Source organism: Pithys albifrons, chromosome 15 (genome assembly GCF_047495875.1).
Source record: "Pithys albifrons albifrons isolate INPA30051 chromosome 15, PitAlb_v1, whole genome shotgun sequence".
Classification (NCBI taxonomy): domain Eukaryota; kingdom Metazoa; phylum Chordata; class Aves; order Passeriformes; family Thamnophilidae; genus Pithys; species Pithys albifrons.
This window is the reverse complement of record NC_092472.1, coordinates 1,696,349-1,718,588: the sequence shown is the minus strand read 5'-3', so window position 1 is coordinate 1,718,588 and position 22,240 is coordinate 1,696,349. Positions and strand designations below refer to the sequence as shown.

The following is a 22,240-nucleotide window of genomic DNA, read 5'->3' as shown; positions in this document are numbered from 1 at the left end:
ATAGAGATCCCAATCCATCCTCTCAGACTGGGAAGGATCTGTCCCTGTGGAGACAAGTACATTCTCTGTGATGGGCTCATGTAACACCACAAGGTACTAGACCTTGTCTCAGCAAATCCAGAGCCTGTTGCTCAGAGCTGCAACAAGGAGTGTAATTTGACACAAATCTGTGTCCCTCACAAAGCTCAACACAGTCCCACAGCCTGAGGGATTCACAGGCAGTGGGCAGGAGCTGTTGGTGCTGCTGCCTCCCAGGAAACATCTGCAGGAGGCTGGCTGAGTGCAGGGATGTTGTCAGCCACTGTTCGTGCTTTCTCAACCTCCTTTGGAGAAGAGGATTTTTGTTGTGCTCTCTGATCCTGTTAGGGTGGGAAGAGAAGTGCCAGGAGTGTGCCCTGTGCCTGCTGGCAGTGCAGGCTCCTGCTGGCAGGGGAGGAGGGAACTGAGGAGAGGAGGTGCAAGGCAGCATGTCCTGGGGCCATGGGGCATCATCCTCTTCCTTGCAGGTCTTTGGTCTCTGTGCCACAGAGGGATTGTCAAGGAAACAGAACCATCTACTCCAATATTCCCTGCTAAGGTCGAAATGACATTTGTGCAGTCCTTGCACTGCCAGAGCCTCCTCAGACATTCCTGGGGGAGGGTTTGCCCCTGCCCGGGGCATCCAACAACTGTGTTGGTGTCAGTGTTGGCAGAGGGTGTGCTGATCCTGAGGGTCCCAGTCACCATCCCAGGGCACTCCCTTCCCTGTGCCAGTGTTGGCAGAGGGTGTGCTGATTCTGAGGGTCCCAGTCACCATCCCAGGGCATTCCCTTCCCTGTGCCAGTGTTGACAGAGGGTGTGCTGATCCTGAGGGTCCCAGTCACCATCCCAGGGCCCTCCCTTCCCTGTGCCAGTGTTGACAGAGGGTGTGCTGATCTGAGGGTCCCAGTCGCCATCCCAGGGCCCTCCCTTCCCTGTGCCAGTGTTGGCAGAGGGTGTGCTGATTCTGAGGGTCCCAGTCACCATCCCAGGGCCCTCCCTTCCCTGTGCCAGTGTTGGCAGAGGGTGTGCTGATCCTGAGGGTCCCAGTCACCATCCCAGGGCCCTCCCTTCCCTGTGCCAGTGTTGGCAGAGGGTGTGCTGATCCTGAGGGTCCCAGTCACCATCCCAGGGCCCTCCCTTCCCTGTGCCAGTGTTGGCAGAGGGTGTGCTGATCCTGAGGGTCCCAGTCACCATCCCAGGGCCCTCCCTTCCCTGTGCCAGTGTTGGCAGAGGGTGTGCTGATCCTGAGGGTCCCAGTCGCCATCCCAGGGCCCTCCCTTCCCTGTGCCAGTGTTGGCAGAGGGTGTGCTGATCCTGAGGGTCCCAGTCACTGTCCCAGGGCATTCCCTTCCCTGTGCCAGTGTTGGCAGAGGGTGTGCTGATCCTGAGGGTCCCAGTCACTGTCCCAGGGCCCTCCCTTCCCTGTGCCAGGCTCTGGGGGTGGAGCAGGGAGCCATTCCAGGGGGTCCCAGCCAGCTGTCCCGCTGGGCTGTGGGGTGGCCTGGCAGGGTCTGCACAAGTGATCTGTTTGTTGGGATCCTGTGAGGTGGTGGGAGAATCCAAATAAATCACAGTCAGGGTAGGACAGGGGGCTGCAGCCACAGCAACAGGACTGAGCAGATTGTACCAAGCACCAGTCTGGAGGAAGTGCTACAGAGAAAGAAGGAACTTTAACCAGAGCTTTTTACTACTTTGCATAATATTTCTGTGGCACAATAGCCGTGTTTGCCAAGCCCTTCTGGGGAAGGGCATTACTTTGTGGGGCAGGATGTTCTTTCAGTGCTTCCAGGTGGATTTTACAGGTACTTGAGAAGTTTGAGGTGACTTTGTTACCTGAGGGAAACAATATGGGTTGTGTCCATCCCAGCACTGAGGTCTGTTCAGGGCCTTTGCACTGGGGTGGGTAGAAACTCTCAGCCATTGGAGTTAAACTCTTTGGTTTTTTAACTTTACATGGTTCTTGCATTGCTCAAGTTCACATGCATTTATTGATGCAATTATTAATCCAGGCATGAGGGATGATCCAAATTATGCATATAATCTGTGTTTTTCTGCATCTTTTTAATACTCCTTTTTAATAAATAGACTGCTAAATGTTTACTGTAAGGTGTGCAAATGCAAACATGTTGGCATGTCTTGCATGCCATGACTGATAAATAATGAATGCCATTGTGCCATAGGAATTGGAGCTGTTAGAGCCTGAATTTCATGGAAAATACAGAAAAATTTGATTTAAAAAATGAATGAATGAAAGTGGACCTTAAAGTTCTCTCTGAGTTCCTCAGTGGCTGATGGTTAAATATCCTACTTGAAAAATCAATTAAAGAAGGATCAGGTGAAGTTACCTTTAAAGTTTTACACATGATGGCAGAATGTGAATGCACACTTGGGGTTTGAACACTGGAACATTTTGGCTGCTTGGGGAGAGAGTCTTGGACTAGAGAATGTATTAAAGGGATATAATGCTGAAAAAATATTTGCTGCACTGTTAGAGGAACCCACCTACAATTCTGTGCACTTGGGCCTGGGTTGTTAAAGCAAACACAGTCTGAAAGTCTCAAGCTTATCCTGGGCCCCTGAGCCCTGGGGCAGCTGTTCCTTCCCCCTGCCCTCAAACCCTTTCTGTGGAGTCTGCACTGATGTGCTTTTTGTGCTCATCAGCTGGGTCTTGAATTGTAGAGGGAGAAGTGGTGCTGACCTGGCAGGTCAGGAGCATTTACCATCCATTATATAAACCATGTGAAATCTCAATTATGCAATTGCACATGCCTTTGAATACCCAGATAAAATCAGCACTGGAGAGCAGAGTGTCTGCCTGACCCCAGGCAAGGCTGAGTGGGTATTTGAATAAGTGATTTGGGGATTTTTTTCCATCTTGTGTTACTGAAGGCTTTTTGTTCAGCTGGTTAATCTGCCACCCTTGTGGAGATGAGGTTTTCTCCAGGTTTTGGGTTGCTTGGGTGTCAGCAGTTCCAAAAACACACTGGAACTGTGTGGAAACAAAAGCTTGTGTTTCAGACAATTAGTGAGTGATTAGAATTTCCTGAATAATTAGGAAGGATTGATCCAGTTTCCTGAGCTGCCAAATCTGGAATGCACTGCCACACATCTTTGGAGGGAAAAACTGAGCTTAGAACAGCTCAGGATCCTTCCTTGAGTAGCTCACTGGTTCTAGGCTTTATTATTGAATATTTCATTGCAGTGCTACTTCTTCTGTATTTCTTTTGTGTGCAAACACCTTCTGTTTTGCAAAAGATAAATAATTGAGGGTTACTGCAGTTCTGGGATTTCAGGCTCCTCAGCGGTTTTGAGTAACTTTTTTGAAACTTTTATGGTAAAAGTTTGTATAGAAACCTCTTCGAAATCTGCTTAAAGTTTTGCTGATCCCTGAGGAAGAGCAAAACCCAAAGAACAGGAATAAATTCTGATGCAATTCTGGTGCCCAGACAGGGCAGGAGGGGATGGAGAGGAAGAAGTGCCAGAATCTTTTTTAGAAAAATTAAAATACTGAGCCACACAGAAGGAAATCACTGAATGTTTCATTCAAGCTTTTGTCTTCTTTTGGTTCTCCAGTCCTGGGGCCTTAGCACTGAATACCAGTGAGTTTGTGGGCTTGTAGCTGGTTGGAGTTGCTTATTTTTAAATTATTCTTCATTTAGATCTACTTTGCTCTGTGGTATTTGTAACTCAGCCACTTTTCTCGGGCTGGAATTGTGTCCTTTCCTTCTCTCAGTGCTGTTCTGCCTGAGGGGTTCTGCAGGGCTGTCCTTGGAATCATGGAATGCTTTGGGGTGGAAGGACCTTAAAGCTCATCTTGTTCCACCTCCTGCCATGGGCAGGGACACCTCCCACCAGCCCAGGGTGCTCCAAGCCCTGTCCAGCCTGGCCTTGGACACTTCCAGGGATTTTCTAGACCTCAGGGAAAGACAGAAGTATTAAGGAGTGGTGGATATGAGAAAAAAATGGATCAGGTTTTGAAGGGATGGCTGCAGTGACCCTGCCCTTGCCCAGGTGCTGTGCCAGCGTGCCCAGTGCCCATCAGTGCCCTCCCTGTCCCAGCTCCTCCCAGCCCTCCCAGTGAGAGAACTGGTGTGCCCAGTGCCCATCAGTGCCCTCCCTGACCCAGCTCCTCACAGCCCTCCCAGTGAGAGAACTGGTGTGCCCAGTGCCCATCAGTGCCCTCCCTGTCCCAGGCCCTCCCAGTGAGAGAACTGGTGTGCCCAGTGCCCATCAGTGCCCTCCCTGTCCCAGCTCCTCCCAGCCCTCCCAGTGAGAGAACTGGTGTGCCCAGTGCCCATCAGTGCCCTCCCTGACCCAGCTCCTCCCAGCCCTCCCAGTGAGAGAACTGGTGTGCCCAGTGCCCATCAGTGCCCTCCCTGACCCAGCTCCTCCCAGCCCTCCCAGTGAGAGAACTGGTGTGCCCAGTGCCCATCAGTGCCCTCCCTGACCCAGCTCCTCACAGTCCTCCCAGTGAGAGAACTGGTGTGCCCAGTGCCCATCAGTGCCCTCCCTGTCCCAGCTCCTCCCAGCCCTCCCAGTGAGAGAACTGGTGTGCCCAGTGCCCATCAGTGCCCTCCCTGTCCCAGCTCCTCCCAGCCCTCCCAGTGAGAGAACTGGTGTGCCCAGTGCCCATCAGTGCCCTCCCTGTCCCAGCCCTGAGGCCACTCCCGGTGGGAGAGCTTGGCTTGGACACAGCTGTGTCACGTGGCACCAGCAGCAGGATCTGAGCCTGAATTCCCTCTGGGAATCTAGGAATAATCCTGGAACTTTGCAGCAGGCAGCCAAGTTGCAGATGTGTAGTTAATCTTAACTGAGGCTAATTTATTTTTGATGAATCTGAAGTCATCTAATTACCAGCTTAGCCTGAAATTTGCTTCCCAGCTGCTCCTTACCCCCCTCCAGCCTGGAACACTGTTGGCCCCTGTTCCTGGCGTGGGGCAGAGGGGGTGCCCTCTCCTTGTTTGCCCACCAAGGTGAGGCAGAGGAAAGTGTCCAACTTGGAGCTTTGGAGTTTGAGTTTTGCCTTGCCCCTGACTCGAGGTGCCCACACAGCCCCCCCAGTTTGGGAAAGGGCTCCAGGGACCTGCTGGAACTGTGGGAGGTGCCAGGACAGGGCTGGGCTGTGGGACTGAGTGCTGGGGCAGCACTTGTGTTGGGCTGTAAAATCCTTGGCTGCCCCTGGAGCCCAGCAGGCAGATCCTGCTGCTGAAGGCCCTCAGTTCATGCTAATTTGAGAAGTCAGCACTGAAATGCAACTTTTTAAATAGTTTGTTTTCCTTTTGCAAGTCCTATAAATGATGAGTGGATCTGAAGAGGCTTCTTTGCATCTGCTCTAAAAGGAAGAAAAGTGACAGTATTCTTGAGTCAGTATTTTCCCCTCAAGTTTTCATTTGTGGGTGGTTTTTTAATACAGGAAATAAAAGCTAAAGGGGCTCTTCAGTAGGCACTGAGACAGTTTCTAAGGTAGTAAATACTACTTCATATTTCCATTATACCACCCCCAAAAGAAGCTTTGACATCTAATCCTGAGATTGGATTTTAAACTGAGATTGGACTGAGTGCCATGATCTGGTAAAGGGACTGGAGTTGGACCAAGGGTTGGATTTGATGATCTTGGAGGTCTTTTCCAGCCCAATGGATTCTGTGATTCTGTGGATGTGACACTGAGAGAGAATCCACCACATCTTGATCCAACCCCACTGTGATCACCAGCCCAGGGCACTCCGTGCCCTGGGCTGGTGATCACAGTAGGGTTGGATCAAGGGTTGTACTTGCTGATCTCGGAGGTCTTTTCCAGCCCAATGGATTCTGTGATTCTGTGGATGTGACACTGAGGGAGAATCCACCACATCTTGATCCAACCCCACTGTGATCACCAGCCCAGGGCACTGAGTGAGAATCCACCACATCTTGATCCAACCCTACTGTGATCACCAGCCCAGGGCACTGAGTGAGAATCCACCACATCTTGATCCAACCCCACTGTGATCACCAGCCCAGGGCACGGAGTGCCCTGGGCTGGTGATCACAGTAGGGTTGGATCAAGGGTTGTACTTGCTGATCTCGAAGGTCTTTTCCAACCCAATCCATTCCATGATTCCTCTGAACTGCCTAACAAAATGCAGTTTTTTAGGGTGGCTTTTGGTATAGCTGCAGGTGCCAATGTTCTGAGCGAGTCTGTAGCACAAGACAAGTGTCCATAGTCAGAGCTCTGAAAACTTCAGCTCTGCCTTTACTTCAGGAGTTTCAGTGAGTTCACAAAGTAACGTGGTTTGAAGTTTCCCTTGAGTCTTAAAAGTGCAGAGGATACTTTGGGATGGGTGAAAAATGCAAACAGGTTCTACCTAAACAGGTTTATGTGGAAAATGGATGAGCCATTAGTGCAAAACCAGTAAAATTAATTGCAGCTGACAATTTGAGGTAACTTCTCTTAATTTAAAAGAGCAAAGCAGTTCCTCACTCCTATGTCTGTGTACCTTCCTACAGCCAGTTTGGCAGGCCCATATTTCTGAGGGAAACATTTTGCTGTTAAAATTGTTCTGTGCAGGGAGAAAGGATTTCTCTTTTCAGCTAATTGTCCTCTAGAGTTGTGCAAGTTAATTGAGAAATACTTTAGGTAAGTGAGTGCAGCTTTGCATTGATATCTTTGATAGACAGTTTGCATTGATTGCTTTGATAAATGGTTTGGGTGTTAAGATCTTTCTGCTCTGGGCAGGAAGGTGAGTTGCTGATGTCCTGCACACACCCGTGCCTGCCAGGGAAGGCTGAGTGACTGGACAGGGAAAGGAATAACCAGGACACTGAAAAACAAGCACCACGTGTAAGCTCAGGGACAGTCAAAGCTCCTCTTGGGCTGGGCAGGGGCAGCTGCCTGGAAAATAAAGCCAGTTTTCAGGTGAAGTAAAACAATCACTGATCCTCAGGTGCAGCTTTGCAGGGAGGATTTTTGGATGCTCTTTCACAAGCTGAGAGAGTATTGTGATTATTATTTTATTGCTGCAAATGTTCCTGTGCCAGCTCGAGCTGAGCTCGCGGCATTGTGGGAATGTTGGAGCAAGGCTTGACTTGGCCCCAGACGTGGCCTGGGTGAGTTGCAAACTGCTTTTGCCATTCCTTCCAGGAAGCTGGTTCTGTTGGAGGGGCAGGTGTAGACAGTGATGTCTCTCTGTGTTTGGGGCTCTGGGTTTGTTCCCAGCGAGGTGGTTTGTGTGCTGTGGAGCTCTGGGAGCAGCGCTGGGTGCCCGAGTGCTGCAGGGATGAGTCACCAAACCGCTGCAATTACACAAGGCACTCCTCATTGTCCTTGTTTTTATAGCATGGATACAGGCAGGTTTGGGTCACTGACTCCACTGGGGCCTCTCAGGGTATTCATGAGGGTTTGGGGTGTCTCTGGGACAGTTACACAAGGGCTGTTGTTGGGGCTGGTCCTGCAGGGCCTGTCGAGGGAAACCTGCCCTTAAGAACTAGTAAGTTATTGCGTATTTAAAAACCAAGACCAGCAAAATCAAACAAAACCCAGCCCTGAGTGTCTCTTGGGATTGCAATATTACCTTTTTTTCTACAAAAGTAATGTTTTTTCTGAAAAGTGATGTCACCTTGCTCAGTGGAAATTGAGACATGATGCAAAATAGCTGCTGCTTGGTCAGAGGTAGAGTCCTTTTGTTTCTCATTGCAAGCTAAATAGACTGCTAGTTTGGTGAGTATTTTATGGAAATCTTGATGAGAACATGCATGACATTATTTCAGAAGCTCTAAAAGCCAGCAGGGTGATTTTCCTGTCAGGGCTCTCCATCAGCTGTTGTGCTCCACAGGTTGGAGTGTGGATCAAATCCCTGCTCTGCCAGGCAGGCTCAGGCTGTGGTTTGGGCACAGCTGCCCACTGAAAGGATGTGCCATCACCCCAAGCTCAGTGAGGGAGTCAAAGCCTTAGTGCTTCATGGAAGGATCAGAAAGGAAATCCTGAAGTGCTCAGCTTTTTCATGTATAGTTTCATTTAAAAAACAAGTTACGTGGTGTAACTCTGGACACAGCCCACACTGAGCTGCCTTTGAGGCCACCAGGATGGGCAGAGGATGGAGCAGCTCTGCTGGGAGGAAAGGCTGGGAGAGCTGGGGTTGTTCAGCCTGGAGAGGAGAAGCTTTGGGGTGACCTCATTGTGGCTTCCAGTGCCTGAAGGAGCCAACAGGAAAGATGGAGAGAGACTTTTCACAAGGGTCTGGAGTGACAGGACACAGGGAATGGCTTCCCATTGCCAGAGGGTGGGTTAGATGGGATATTGGGAAGCAATTCTTCCCTGTGAGGGTGGGCAGGCCCTGGCACAGGTTGGGCAGAGAAGCTGTGGCTGCCCCATCCCTGGGAGTGTCCAAGGCCAGGTTGGACAGGGCTGGGAGCAACCTGGGCTGGTGGAATGAGATGATCTCTAAGGTCCCCTCCAGCCCAAACCATTCTGGGGTTACTCCACATGGAGTCAGGTGCACTGAATACTCAGATCCACAGTGAGGTACATACAGAGGATCAGCAAATCCATTTTGGTCTGAGTTCAAGGTGAGGTGATACTTCAGAAACAGTTACAGTTGTGGCACTAATTGCTGGTTATCAAAGCTTTGGTGGTTTCAGCAGGATGACCTGTTTAGTAACTGTTTGTAGTCCTTGGAACCAGGAAAAATGGCTGGTATGGAACATTTAGGTGAAGAATGGCCTGATATTTTCCCTCTGAGAAGAGGCAGGAGGAGGCAGCTGTTGGTTTTGGGGATTATTGCTCTGGCCAAAACTTCCTAAAAAATAGGCCCTTGAGAGGTATGTAAAAGCATTAGGTATCCTTTAAAAACTTCCCATCTACAGCTTGTGGTCAAACTACACCAAATACTGTTTGTAGCAGCTTGAAGCACAGAGTGGGTAACTGTGCTGGTGCTGAATTCTCTGTTTTCCTCTAAACTTCTTGGTGGTTACTCAGAGGCCAAATAAAAATTGACGCCTTATTTTCAGTGTGAGGGTTTTTTCCTCATTTTGCATTCAGCTGTTGGCTCTTGGTAGACTCTTTTAGTATTTGAAGTATATTTTTGTTTGAACTTCCAGCAATAGCTGCACTAAAATAAAACCTGGCAATGGGAGAGCAGCAAGCTAGGTAAGAAATGGAGCGTGTTCAGCTGAATTCGTGCAGATCTGTCTTCCTGCTTACATAAATAGTTTAGTTTAGGCTGAAACAAGCAGTTACTAATACAGATGGCAAATAGAGACACGTCCATGGTCAGCAGAGAAAACTTTCATGTTTGGTAGGACAACCAGCTGTCCCTGCCCAGCCCTGTGTCCTGGGGGCCGAGGAGGCCAATGGTGTCCTGGGGGCATCAGGGAGAGCACTGGCAGCAGGGCAGGGAGGGGATCCTGCCCCTGTGCCCAGCCCTGGCAGGCACATCTGCAGGGCTGTGCCCAGCTCTGGCTCCTCACACAGCAGGGCCAGGGAGCTCCTGCAGCGGGGCCAGCGCAGGCTGGGCAGATGCTGAAGGGCCTGGAGCAGCTCTGGCAGCAGCAAAGGCTGAGGGAGCTGGGGCTGGGCAGCCTCCAGAGCAGCCCCTGAGAGGGACCTCCCCATGGCTGGCAGTGCCTGCAGGGAGGGGGCAGAGCACGGCCCAGGCTCTGCTCGGGGGGCCCAGCAATGGCCCAAGAGGAACGGGCAGGAACTGATGGCCAGGGAGTTGCAGCTGGACAGGAGGAAGAACTTCTTTGCTGTGCAGTGACTGAGCTCTGAGCAGAGCCCAGAGAGGGTGTGGGGTCTCCTCACTGGGGATGTTCCAGATCTGTCTGGACACAATCTGTGCCATGTGCTCTGAGATTGATCAGGGAGGTGGGACCAGATGCCCCACTGTGGTCCCTTTCAACCTGACCCACTCCATGAATCCTGTGATGTCCCAGGTTGGAAAGGATCTATAAGGATTGTCAAATCCAACTCTGCTCCTGACAGAACTACTGAAAACTCAGTCAAATTTAATTTGATGAACCTGAGAGCTTTGTTTTCCAAGTGCTTTTTAGTGGCTGTGCACAGTGGATTGAGTTTATCTACCACTGGATATTTTCAGAAGCCCTATATTTGGAAAATCCTCTGAGCATGGGCTCTATTTTCCACTTTTCTCAGGGGTATTTTTCTTTTTTTTTCCATAAAGCTACGACATGATTATCTCACTGTATTAAAAATGCATAATTAATGGAGGGAAGGAACCATTTTCCACAGGCAGCCTGAGTGAGGCTAAACCTGTGACTGCTCTGTCAAACCCAGGGTCTTATTGGCCAGATTTGAGTAAATGTCTGTACCTTTTTAGGCTTCTCCATGACTCTGCTGCCATTGCTCCACACATAGGCCGTGGCTGTGCTTCCAAAGGTGCTTTGTGTGGGGGTGACTCTGCAGTGTTTGGGATAAGCACAGCTGGTCAGGGACTGCCTCTTCCTCACCTGGCATTGGGAAGCACTGCAGCTCCTTTTGCATTTCTTTGCAGACTGATGAGCAGGGATCTGATCCTTGCTGGGAGATGGGTTGGTTCACATCTAGTGCAGTTTAGGTTCTCCAAATTAATTTAATGTTTATGGTATAGTCTATTTTTATTAAGAATCTCTCTGTAGTTAAAAAAGGAAAAATCGCTGATAATAAACATTGTTAATTACCATTGTTTAACAGGCTCGTGGTTTAGCAAATGCTGCCCATTGCACCCAATGGGGAGGGTCACTCTCCTTCTGAAATGCTTTAAAGCATGTGGGGTTTGTGGCTGTGTTAGGGCAGGAGGCCATGAGGACACATGCTCATCATCCCCTGGATGGCACAGATGGTGCCCAGCTCTGTCCCTTCCTGCCCTGCCCCAGCTGGCACACGGGGTGGGGGAATCCTCCCCTCCTCTGGGGAACCTGCAGTTGGTGCCTCCAGCAGTCCCTGGGTGGGCAGAGCTGATTTCAGGAGGTGTTTTAAGCTCAAGCTCAATCTGCTGTGTTTGACTTCAAAGTATCCAAGAATGTATTAGTAATTTTTTCTTGTTTCTTCAACTTCTTCCAAGTCAGATACGGACGTGGTTTCTCAGAGGAGATCAGAGCCTGGTTAGCTGAACTGTTTTGGTTAGTTTTTTTGCTTATTTTGTAATTTTAACTGAAATTCCTTAGTGTTTTCTCCAGAGAGTGGCAATCTTGTGAAAAGTTAAGATTTTTGAAGAATTAACTTGATCTTTAGCTGAGATCAGAATTACTGGTATAATCTCAAGGGTAGTGGGAAATACAAGTCCTTGTTTTCTGTCACTTTCCCTTTCGTTATAGCCAAAATATAAGACTGTTATTCTTTTTTTCAAGGTAAGGCAGCAATTGTCTAGTTTTGTCCATCCATCCTTGGAACCCTGTGAATCCCTTCTCTGCTGGGGAGTTGTTTATCCCCAAACAGCTCAGCAGTGTTGTGTGCCCTCCTCGTGCTGCTCCTGCACCTCGTGTGTCTGTCCCAGTTCCAGGATTGCCTGCTATCCCTTCCCTGATTGCTCTCCCTCCATGGAACTGAACTGGGTTAGGGATCAAACCTGCACCGGGCTGTTCTGAGGCAATGAAGTGACTAAAGGCACTCCCTGGGTGCCAACCCAGGCATTCCCTGCCTGTGGCCACAGCAATCCTGTGGAAATCTGGGCTGGGCTGTGCAGGTTTGGTGGATTCCTGCCAGAAGAGATGCAGGTTTTGCTGCCCCTGCTGAGGGAGGAGCCCTGCAGGCCCCTCACCTGCAGCAGAACATCTCTGCTCTTGCACCTTCTGTGCTGCAGCCACAGATATGTGGGACTGCTGGGCTTGGGGCACTGGTTGCTGCCAGGTGTCCAGGGGGTTTAATTGAATCTGTGATTTATGAAGTTTTATAACACCAACAAATCTTTTGCCTTTGGGGATCGTTCCTGGTTGTTTCTACCTTGGAGGCTTTTCTGACCTGTGAAGGGAAGGAACCTGATGTGATTGGGCTTGGCAGTGCCTCCTCCTCCCTGAGTAATTCTTGAACCTGTTTGCCATCTTGGTCTGCATCACACGGAAATCCCAAAGCCTTGAGTTACTGCGGAGCAGAAAGACTAAGGAAAGCCTGAAGTTACTTTGGGACTAGGCAAAGAATATGGGATGCAAATGCTCAGGAAACAAGCTCTTAACCTTGCAGAGCAGCTGCTTACCATTAGTACAAATAAAGACCAAGGTTTTTCTCAGGGTAACTCGGTTCAGTTGGGTGTTAACAACTGCAAAGTAGCAGCAGAACATCCTGCTTGGATCCGTTGTTATCTCTTGCTGCCATTCCCAGTGGGGATGGAGAGCACTTACTCCAGGCTGACTAATTAAGGAGTGACAGCTGGTTGGAAATAACCATTCTACTTTTGCAAGAGCTGTGAGCAACTTAACAAGAATCTCTGGAATAAATGAACGTATAAACAAGATGAATTGACACTATTTCGAAGCTGCTTCCTCTCTGGGGAGCTCAAGGCTCTTGTGGGAGTGAACAGTCTCCTGGGCAATGTCAGCAAGGGCAGGTCAGTATGGCAGGGCTCGTGGCCTTGCTGGCTCACTGCAGTGAGGTGTCATTGGTGGACTCAGGCCTTGGTGCTGTCCAGCTGCAGGGAAATGGGGTGAGTTCTGTGTTGTTGCCACTTTAAAGCCACTTGGGAAACCAGCAGAGGTGGCTTTATGTGGAGGGTGGGTGGGGTGAGCAACACGGTGCAGGTTGAGAGAGAGAAGCAGTTGAACTTATAGATGCCCATCTTTGTTCTTACACAAGAGCTGGAGGCCTTCCAGAGCCAGGACTAGTGACACCAGCTATTAGGAATTTGGAAATTCTCCTTTTGCCAAGTGCTGGGGATGGATGGGACAGATTAGAGTTGTCTAATTGCTTCTTCCAGACGACAGGGCGGGACCCACCCTGTCATCTTCCAGTCTGCAGTTGGGTTTAAGTGCTGGAGAGAGATTGTAGTCTGATGTGACCTGGGGAATGAGTCTGATGTAGGATGTGACCTGGGGAATGAGCCCAAAATCAGGTGTTAGAGACAGAAGCAGAGTGAATTTATTAGGAAGAGAAGATATAGTAGTGAAAACAAACTATGCATTTGGGAGTGGAGAGGGAAAGGATGAAGGATTTAAAAGCTCAGATGTAGTAAGAAAACATGGAGTGAGGATGGGAAAAGAGAGAAAGCACAAGAAACTGTAGCAGTAGGTACATTAACACAGCTGTTGCTTCCTGGTGAAACACCTAAATAGAATGTTAAACTTCCAGCCTAAAAATCAGTGTGTGTTGTCTGCCCTCACCCTGGTGGCTCAGATGTTGGGAGGCCATGGAATCATCTCTGGGCAGCGATGCTGCCCCTGACAGGTCACCCCTCTGGGCTGAGATGCCGTTCCCTCAGCCAGGGCTGTGCTCTGCTGCTCTGAGGGAACAAGTGCAGGGAGGCAGGAAAAGCTCAGTCCTTCTCCTCCCTTGTGTGAGGACATGGAGGTGGATGGTGCTGCATCCAGTTGGTGTCTGGTCACTGCTCGGGCTCCCCAAGGCTCAGGGTTGGGCTGGCCCTGGGTAATGACTCTGTCAGTGCTCCAGATGAGGGCACTGAGGGCACCCCCACTGAGCTCACAGACACCAGGCTGGGCAGGAGTGTTGGAGGCTCTGCAGAGGGATCCGTGGGCCAGGCCAGTGGTGTGAGGTCCAACAAGGCCAGTGGTGTGAGGTCCAACAAGGCCAATGGTGTGGGGTCCAACAAGGCCAAGTGCCAGGTCCTGCCCTTGGGTCACACCAACCCCGTGGATCTCTCCAGGCTGGGGCAGAGGGGCTGGGAAGTGCCCGTGGGAAAGGCCCTGGGGGTGCTGTGCCAGCGGCTGGACATGAGCCCAGGTGTGCCCAGGTGGACAAGAGGCCAATGGCCCCTGGGCTGTGCCAGCCATGGTGTGGCAGCAGGACCAGGGCAAGGACTGTCGCCCTGTGCTGGCACTGCTGAGGCACCTCCAGGGCTGGGGACAGTTCTGGGCCCCTCAGACAAGAGACACTGAGGGGCTGGAGCGTGTCCAGGGAAGGGAATGGAGCTGGGAAGGGGCTGGAGCAGCAGGAGGGGCTGAGGGAGCTGGGGGGGCTCAGCCTGGAGAAAAGGAGGCTCAGGGGGGACCTTCTGGCTCTGCAATGCCAGCCAGGAGGGGGGAGCTGTGGGAGGGGTTGGGCTCTGCTCCAGGAACAGGGACAGGAGGAGAGGGCACGGCCTCAGGCTGGGCCAGGGCAGGGGCAGGTTGCACATCAGGAGGAATGTATCCATGTAAAGGGTGGTCAGGCATTGGAAGGGGCTTTCCAGGGAGTTTGGAGTGCCCAGCCCTGGAGGTGCCCAAGGCAGGACTGGCCGTGGCACTCGGTGCTCTGGGCTGGGGGACAAGCTGGGCATTGGGCACAGGGTGGACTCTGATCCTAGAGGTCTTTTTCAACCTAAATGATTCAGTAATTCTTTGATATGCCAAGGGTGTAGCATCTCCCCAGACTGTGCTGCCTGGTTTGCTTTCCCTGGGCAGCAGCAGAGGCACAGAAGTGAGCAGGTGACAGAGCAGAGGGAAACTCACTCTGCAACCTGCCTGGGTGGAGTTCCCAGTCAGAGCTGGTGACCTTGCACACTGTTACAGGGCTGCTCTGCTCCACATTCATTGTCTGTGCCTGAAATGCAAAGGCATCTCGTTCAGGAGGCAGTTCCCACCCTCCATGCCAGGGGAAGCTGGCAGTGAGCTGAGGTGCTCCCCAATACAGGGGGAGGTGCCGTGGCAGAGCCTGCCCTGACCTGCTGAAGGACAGTTAGATTGGGGCCACGTTGCTGAATTTGGGGATTTCTGCTGAATATGCTGCCCCAAGTCCCCCATGTGGGATATTCCCTGTGCCCCTTGCCTGTAGCTCACGGAATGGGTGTGTTTCCTTGGCCTTGGGCTGCCAGAGGAGTTGAGATGTCCCTCAGCATTTAAGGATGTGCTAATTGGAAACACCATTAATGATATGTAGTCGCTGTAGTGAGAATTTCTACACATTCATGTTGAAATAAGAGCAAACCAAAGAAACCCTGCATAATTCCCTGCTTGCTTTGCAGAGTGGTTTCCCTGGTATGAGCTGGTTGGGTCCCAGTCAGTGTGTGGGCGTTGTGTGTTCTGGGCACGGTTTGTACCCCGGTGAGAGGGCTGGGTGGGAGCAGGTGTCGTTTGGGATAACTGGGATGGCCCACAAGAGGCTGTCACTTCAAAACTTGTGCAAAGTGTGATTTACTTTCAGTGTTTCATGTACATCCAGAAGCACTAAAATACGTGTATTTGTGGAGTCATCCAAACCCTTCCCTGCCTTTATCCCTTTCTGGATTCCCCTTGAGCCACGTCCTGAGCTGGTGTTTGTCACTGGTGTATCAGAACTGGGTAGCCCTGAGTCTTCCCATCCCCCTGTGCCCACAGTGGTTACAATGCCATCCAAGCCCACGTGGCACAGGGGTTGCTTTACCTGGCTGCAAGGCAGCAGAGAGTTCAAGGTAAACTTGAGCCAAGGCCGTGGGGCAGGGTAGGAGGGCTGTGCTAAAGAGGGGGTACTGTTAATTTTTCCATCATTTCTGGGTTTGGGGCAGTGCATCCTTACGGAAGAAAGAGAAGGACATTAATGCTTTTGAGTTGGAGTTGTGTTTTGAGTGGGGTGGATGTGGTTGTTAAGGGGTTAATCCATAGTCCATGGTGACAGGAGTGAAGGAATTGTGTGACTTATTCCATCATGTGTTTTCCTTGAGGGTGTTGTTCCTCTTTCTACTGAGGCAGCTGATGGAGGGGAGGAAGGCTGAAGGGAATGCAGCATTTGAGGCCCCTCAGTCTGTGGTGCTGACCCCCCTGGCAGCCGCTGGGGGGTCCTGGGCACAGGGGTGGGAGCACCGGGCTGGGGCCCAGGGACCTGCGTGGGCACAGCCAAAGGGCAGGGGAGGAAGGAGGGAAAGGTTTGGGGAAACTGAGGTGAGCTCAAAGAAACATTGGCAGCTGAAGGTTCATAGCAATTCTTACATCGTTGGTTAGTGAGGAAAACATAAGGGAAGAGCAGTTCTGATGTGGGGAGAGCACTGCAGTTAAGGCAGGGGAGGAAAGATGGTGCCAGGAGTTAGACCCAGAGTGGCAGTGAAGTGCAGAGAAAATCCCTATTCCTTGGGGTAGCCAGAGCTGGGGAAAAAGCCCCATTCTGTTGCATGTAAGTAGTGTATAGTGATTTTTAATTTTTTTTCCACTGTCTGTATGCAATTTAACTTTGGCAGAAAGTGCTGGTTGAATACTTTGACAGGTTTAATTGCTTTGGCTTGAGTAGGATGAAAGTGAATTTATTTCCCAGTGAGAAAAGCGTTGAAAGGCTGCATGAAAACCTGTCAGAGGAAATTGAAGCGGGGTTGGGGAGTTATCTTTACAGTAAATGGAATTGATAAACATGTCAGTTAAAAGGGGAATTTATTTATAATACTCAGGTTTTGTGACCAGAAGTCTTTGATAGTTCTGTTCACTGGGAAAATGAATTTTGTATGTTCAATTGATTTGCTTCTTCATAATGCTTGTAGAGTGAGGAATTGTCACAGAATAAAAAATTGAAGTGATATTTCTTCATTTTTTCTAGAACACGTCAGTAATGGAGGATCAGAATGAAGATGAGTCTCCAAAGAAAAATACCCTGTGGCAGGTAGGACTAACATTCTTGTAGAAGGAGAGTTGACATGATTTTGTGTGTTCCTGCTTTTGAGAAACATGCACACTTGTGTCTGCATAGTCATCCTTGGCCATGGTTCACTGTAGCAGCCTAAAATTAGCTCAGCCTTCGAGTGGAGGATGATGCCATTGAATAATCCTTGAGAAATTACCAGTTCTTCTCAGATTTTGCAGTTTGTGCTGACCTTGGAAGGACAATTCTGCATCCAAGGCTGCTTGGGAATGAAGTTCAGCTGTATTTCTGAGCATGTCACTCTTGTTTGAAAGGAGAAATTCAGCATGGCAAGGACTTGGAACCAATTTGCTTTGAAGGAGATTGGGAATATTTCAGAGCTGGCAATTGCTCCCCAGCAGCATTGTGGCCTCCTGGTGGGCTCAAGCAGCCTGGCATCAGCCTTGGGTTCTGCCCACTAATTAGCAGGAACTCCTGGGGTGTTCCTGTAGCATCCTCATTTGTAGCTCCAGCTCCCAGGATTTTAATGAGGTGTTGGTGTGGATGTCCCAAACATTGACATGAACTGCTTTTCAAAAACAATCCAAGCCCTGGATGTCAAGGAACCCTCAGTTTTCACTTATGGACAGGCAGTTCAACAGTGACATAATTCCTGTGTTGATTGGAGTATTAATATCCACCTTTGGTGTGTTGTTTATGCAACTGCTGGAACCTGAGTAAAACATTTGTGGATGCAACTGCAAAGTGCTGCAGGAACCGCTGGGCTCATCTGGGAAAGTCAGTGCTGAAAAGAACTGAGTTCCTTGGCATTTAAATTCTGAGAGGTGGAAGGGAATTCAAAGCTTTCAGTGTGAGAAGTAACTTAAGAGTAAAGTCCTTTCATTGGTCTTTATGAAAGATGAAATTTATCTGGTGTAACTCACATCTTGAAGAATGTGTTTTAAAATGTAGTGTTGATTATTTCTTTGCATCTCACGTGTTTTTCCTCCAGAAAGTTCTTACCAAGCTGTTCCCATCGTGTGTATCTAATCTGACACTCTTTGTTTAACCCCAGATAAGTAATGGAACTTCATCCGTGATTGTCTCAAGAAAAAGACCTTCGGAAGGGAACTACGAAAAGGAAAAAGACTTGTGTATAAAATACTTTGACCAGTGGTCTGAATCAGATCAAGTTGAGTTTGTGGAACACCTTATTTCCCGAATGTGTCACTATCAGCATGGACATATTAACTCGTACTTGAAGCCCATGTTGCAGCGGGACTTCATCACTGCGCTGCCAGGTAACGGTGCTGGGGCTCAGCCGGCACGGCTGCCCAGGGTGTCTGGGGTGTCCAGGCTTCCAGAGCAGCCTCCAGGTTTACAGTGTCTTTACAATGGTGGTTCCTAGTCCACAGAAGGGCAGGAAGGTGGGGAAGTCGTTCCCTTCTGTGATTAATTGAACTGGCCACTGGATGCCAGTGTTGTTCCATGTGAAATGGTTGGACTCCGGTGTCCCGAGGAGCAGTTTGTGCTTCAGTTGGAACTGAGCTCTTGCAAAAGTTGTATCTGTGCAAGCTCTGCTCTAAATCCCTTTTTCATGCAAACCCCATAAATGCAGAAAGTGCTACTACAGAGGTACTTAATTGATCTTAAGTTCTGAGTTTCTTTAATCTGAACTAGGAATTTACCTGCTTAGATGAGCGTGCCTAGTTTGTCTAGTCTTGTTGCTGACTTAGCAGCAGAAGCACTTGTGGATTTCTGTTGAATTGTCCAGACATGATTCCTCCCTTCAGTTCCTCAGAACCTCTTCTGTCACCCATCACTGTCAGCCTGTGTCACTAGTTCAGATATGAAATCTACCCTTACACTTGCTCCTAAAAAAATATGGATCAGCAATAATGAGGTATAGAAACTCCAGCTCATAATCTCCTGGTAAGGTGTATATATTTTTTCCATTAATTTTTGGAAGAAATTTTGTCTCTGGATTTTTGCTGCTGGGGACAGTGATTAATTTATTCCTGGAAAGGTAAACGTGTGGACATTGTTTCCAGAATGGGAAATAAGCATGAAATATGTGGTGAGAATGTTCTGAGTGCCACTGGCAGCACCGCAGCAGATTCACCCTGCAGTGTGTGAGCAGCCTGGGATGTTATCCCAGGAATGCCAGGACACAACAGTGAACACTGAGGGTGGAAGAGGAGGTGATGCAAATCATAAAAGGAATTGGAAAGTGGTAGTTTTTTGTGCCCAGGGACCACTGGAGATGCAGCCATTGGTGTGCTCATGGGGTGGTGTGTGTGGGGGCCTTCCTGGAATGTGGGACAGAATCCTGCTCGCTTGTCAGGGGTTCCTGCCCTCTCTAGTGCTGCTGGATTTTCACAGGGTCTGGAGGAATTCAGCTTCGGGAAGTGATGGGGAGGATTTGGGATCATCTGTCCAACAGGGTTGAAATGAACTCTGAGTCTTTGGATGGGAATGAAGAACACAGAGTAGGGGAGTGATATGGAATTTTATGTGTGCTCTATTTTCTTAAATACCAAGCTCACAAAATGTGCAGGAGGGCTCTGAAAAGGAGGAGATGCCCTTTCCCCCACCCCTCTGTTTGACAGGAGTTTCTGCATAGAACTTTGGGTTTGTCTGGCCACACACAGGAGGACGTGCCCCTCTGTCCCTCTGCAGAGCTGCCTCCCTGAGGGAGTGTGGATGGGCCTCCAGATTCTTTTCTAAACACTCAGTGTTGATTTCTCTAGGGAGTATCTGGGATTAACTAAAGTGAAACAGAGAGTCATGGTGATCACAGGATGGTTGGCAAAGCCCTCCCAGCCCTCTGAGCCCACCCTGTGCCCGATGCCCACCTTGGCAAAGCCCTCCCAGCCCTCTGAGCCCACCCTGTGCCCAATGCCCACCTTGGCAAAGCCCTCCCAGCCCTCTGAGCCCACCCTGTGCCCGATGCCCACCTTGGCAAAGCCCTCCCAGCCCCTGGAGCCCACCCTATGCCCGATGCCCACCTTGTCTCCCAGCCCAGAGCACTGAGTGTCATGTCCAGGAATTCTTTGGACACCACCAGGACTGGGCACTCCCTGGGCAGCCCCTTCCTGTGCCTGACCACCCTTTCCATGGAGAAATCCCTCCTGATGTCCCACCTGCACCTCCCCTGGCCCAGCCTGAGGCCGTGCCCTCTCCTCCTGGAGCAGAGCCTGACCCCCCCAGCTTTCCCCTCCTGGCAGGGATTGAAGGGAGGGGGAAGGTTCCCCCTGAGCCTCCTTTTCTCCAAGATAAATACCCTCAGTTCTGTGAGCTGCTCTTCATAGAACTGACTCTCCAGACCCTTCATGTGCAAGTATGAGCTTCAATTATGGGTTTATTTTTTTTGCTTTTGCCCCTCAGAGCTGATACACAGTTATACAATTCTTTCATTTTTTATATTTCTGCCTAAGAAATTTTGGGGAGCTTCACGAGATGATACACCATGTTTGTATAAATCAAAATATGTCTTTACACCTTCTGGTGCTTTTTCCCAATGTAAATACTGTGAGTTGTTCCCATATTCAGCCTTGCTGGAAGGTGATGTGGCATGTGAAGAACATCTGTCTAAATTTACCCAGGAACTTAATCTGAGGTGATTGGAACCAATCCCATGTTGGGCTACAATCACATTAAAGGATAACAGGGAAGTGCCACTCTCAGGCACTTGGTGGATTGTTGGGGTCATCCTGTGCAGGGCCAGGGGTTGGACTCAGCAATCCTGGTCCAGCTGAACTTGGGTCATCTCTGTGCTTTTGATTATTTGGATCTTTAGGACTTTAGTATTTCTTGCATGGTCTCATCCAACTTATGCCCTTTCCTGGAAGGAATTACAGCTGTGACCCTTGAGCACTCCCTTGTCACCCTTGGTTAGGAAAGTCCCTTCCATCCCTGTTCTGTGTGTTAATTAACCTGTGAGAGGACTGTCCTCTGTCAGGTGAGTGAAACCCTGCTGGTTTCCTCTGGAATTTGTTTCTAAACTACTAAAAGCTCAGACAGTTGCCTCATCTAAGTGACCGTTTTGTGTCTGAAGTTGGGCAGTTTTATAGAGTTGACATCTCACATTTGGGTTTCATTTTCATACAAAGTGATATTTATACACTGACCTTTGAAAACTCTGTGAATTTTGATTGTTTTAATTTAATATTGAAATTCAACCAACCCCTCAGCTGGTCCCTCTAATCAACAACAGCTCCAACTTTTTCACCATTTTCTATAAAACTGCAAAAACTCTTGGAGAGGTATAAGAGATGGATGTCATGCTTTCCTTTGAAAAAGTCTAGAGATGCTACATGCATTTTGCCTAAGAAAATGAATAGGTTTTAGGAGCTATTTGAGAAACTCTAATAAATGCTCACTGTCTCCTGATGTAAAATAGGGATAGGGATATGCAGCTATTTCAGGCCATATTATGTCCTGAACTTAGTCCTGCGTGTTGTCTGACACAATCGTAGTGGGCCTGGCCTACGTATCTGTGCTTTGGAAGGTTCCTACTACATTAATTTGGGTAAATATTTTACTTCACATCTTTTTGTAATGTAACAATTTAAACATGCATTTCTGCAAGCAGCGAATGTCTTAGAAATAGACTTGATGGCAGAGCAAACATTTGTGTTTGTGCTCAGGGTGGGACTTGGAAGGCTCAGAGAAGATGAGATTGTCAGAGTTTGACATCAGAAAAAGCTTCATTTTCTGGCTCATTAAAAATCTGTTTTTAACTGTGACCAGTGTTCTGCAGAACTGTGAGCATTGGGCATCTTGAGGAAGAAAGGGCTTTTGCCTAATAATTCCCAGTGTGTGAGCTGCTGTGTGTGTGTGTGTGAGCTGCTGGCTGTGTGTGTGTGAGCTGCTGGCTGTGTGTGTGTGAGCTGCTGGCTGTGTGTGTGTGAGCTGCTGTGTGTGTGTGTCTGTGTGTGTGTGTGTGAGCTATGTGTGTGTGTCTGTGTGTGTGAGCTGCTGTGTGTGTGTGTCTGTGTGTGTGTGTGTGAGCTGCTGTGTGTGTGTGTCTGTGTGTGTGTGTGAGCTGCTGTGTGTGTGTGTCTGTGTGTGTGTGTGTGTGTGAGCTGCTATGTGTGTGTGTCTGTGTGTGTGAGCTGCTGTGTGTGTGTCTGTGTGTGTGTGTGTGTGTGTGAGCTGCTATGTGTGTGTGTCTGTGTGTGTGAGCTGCTGTGTGTGTGTGTGTGAGCTGCTATGTGTGTGTGTCTGTGTGTGTGAGCTGCTGTGTGTGTGTGTGTGTGTGAGCTGCTGTGTGTGTGTGTGTGTGTGTGTGTGTGTGAGCTGCTATGTGTGTGTGTCTGTGTGTGTGAGCTGCTGTGTGTGTGTGTCTGTGTGTGTGAGCTGCTGTGTGTGTGTGTGTGTGTGAGCTGCTATGTGTGTGTGTCTGTGTGTGTGAGCTGCTGTGTGTGTGTGTCTGTGTGTGTGAGCTGCTGTGTGTGTGTGTGTGTGTGAGCTGCTGTGTGTGTGTGTCTGTGTGTGTGTGTGAGCTGCTGTGTGTGTGTGTGTGTGTGAGCTGCTGTGTGTGTGTGTCTGTGTGTGTGTGTGAGCTGCTGTATGTGTGTG

The 22,240-nt window shown here is 49.5% G+C and overlaps 1 protein-coding gene across 4 annotated transcripts in view; it reads left to right on the top strand.

Annotated features, from left to right (window-relative positions):
* The window catches only part of FBXW11 (F-box and WD repeat domain containing 11), a 90,960-nt gene that overhangs the window by 28,552 nt on the left and 40,168 nt on the right, over positions 1 to 22,240 (top strand). For all 4 annotated transcript variants that reach the window (XM_071569889.1, XM_071569888.1, XM_071569890.1 and 1 more), the window contains 2 exons: positions 16,637 to 16,699; positions 17,733 to 17,958. In XM_071569889.1, the coding sequence (XP_071425990.1) occupies positions 16,637 to 16,699; positions 17,733 to 17,958 (289 nt within the window). The remainder of the gene's footprint in view (positions 1 to 16,636; positions 16,700 to 17,732; positions 17,959 to 22,240) is intronic.